General features: G+C 43.6%; 1 protein-coding gene across 1 annotated transcript; it reads right to left on the reverse strand.

The window, feature by feature from the left end:
- Nucleotides 1–214: 214 nt before the first annotated feature.
- On the reverse strand, nt 215–679 carry LOC140005534 (uncharacterized). The gene has a single exon (XM_072046542.1). It carries the CDS (start codon nt 677–679, stop codon nt 215–217), a length of 465 nt encoding a protein of 154 aa, XP_071902643.1.
- Between the last annotated feature and the right edge of the window lie 222 nt (nt 680–901).

A 901-nucleotide genomic window follows, 5' to 3' on the forward strand; every position in this document is an offset into this window, starting at 1 on the left:
CATCTTCCAGACTGAATCCGTAGTACACGGGAGTAGCTTATTTATCAAGCTTCTAGTCCCTTCCTCTAACAGAATAACTACTTGCTACTCTAGTCGGTTGAGCTGTAACTTCTCCAACTATCTCTAGCACGTGGCTATAATATGAGACCACCGCCAAAACATAGCACTAATGGATTTATTATACAAGGCATAACATTGCCCCCCCTTAAGAATCCTAGTCCCTAGGATTAAAATCTGGGAATTGTCCCTTGAGCACCGTCCAATCTTCCCACGTTGCTTCTGCAGGAGACATGTTCACCCAATGCACCAGTACTTGAGTGACTGCAGAATTTCCCCTCTTTATCATTCTTCTATCCAAGATGGCTTGAGGGGCCACCTTCGCAGTGCCATCATCCGTAACTTGAGGCAAACTACCACTCACGGATACACCCTTAGCAGTCCTTTTCAACATAGATACATGGAATACCGGATGAATGAGAGCATCTGCTGGTAACTCCAGTTTGTAAGCTGCCGGTCCAATCTTCTGTAAAATTTTAAAAGGCCCATAGTATTTGAATGAAAGCTTTAGATTTCTTCTAAGTGCTATAGAGCTTTGTCTGTATGGTTGAAGCTTCAAGTACACCTCATCTCCTACTTCAAAACTTCTCTCCATCCTATGCTTATCTGCATTCTGCTTCATCCTATTCAGAGCTACCTCCAGATTTTCCTTCAACAGTCTATCCCAATCTTGTCATCCCTTCACCCAATTTGCAGCAATTGAGGGGTTTTCTGCAGATGGCAACAAGCTAATTTGAGGGGGAGGATAACCATAAAGAGCCATGAAAGGAGTCATCTGTAAAGCCGAGTGGTAATTGGTGTTATACCACCACTCAGCTGCAGTCAACCATTGTCTCCATTTGGT

Source organism: Coffea arabica, chromosome 4e (assembly GCF_036785885.1).
Source record: "Coffea arabica cultivar ET-39 chromosome 4e, Coffea Arabica ET-39 HiFi, whole genome shotgun sequence".
Taxonomy (NCBI): Eukaryota; Viridiplantae; Streptophyta; class Magnoliopsida; order Gentianales; family Rubiaceae; genus Coffea; species Coffea arabica.

Coding starts and splice junctions, on each gene's coding strand:
- LOC140005534 (XM_072046542.1), bottom strand. CDS start 679: ATGAAGCAGAATGCAGATAAGCATAGGATGGAGAGAAGTTTTGAAGTA.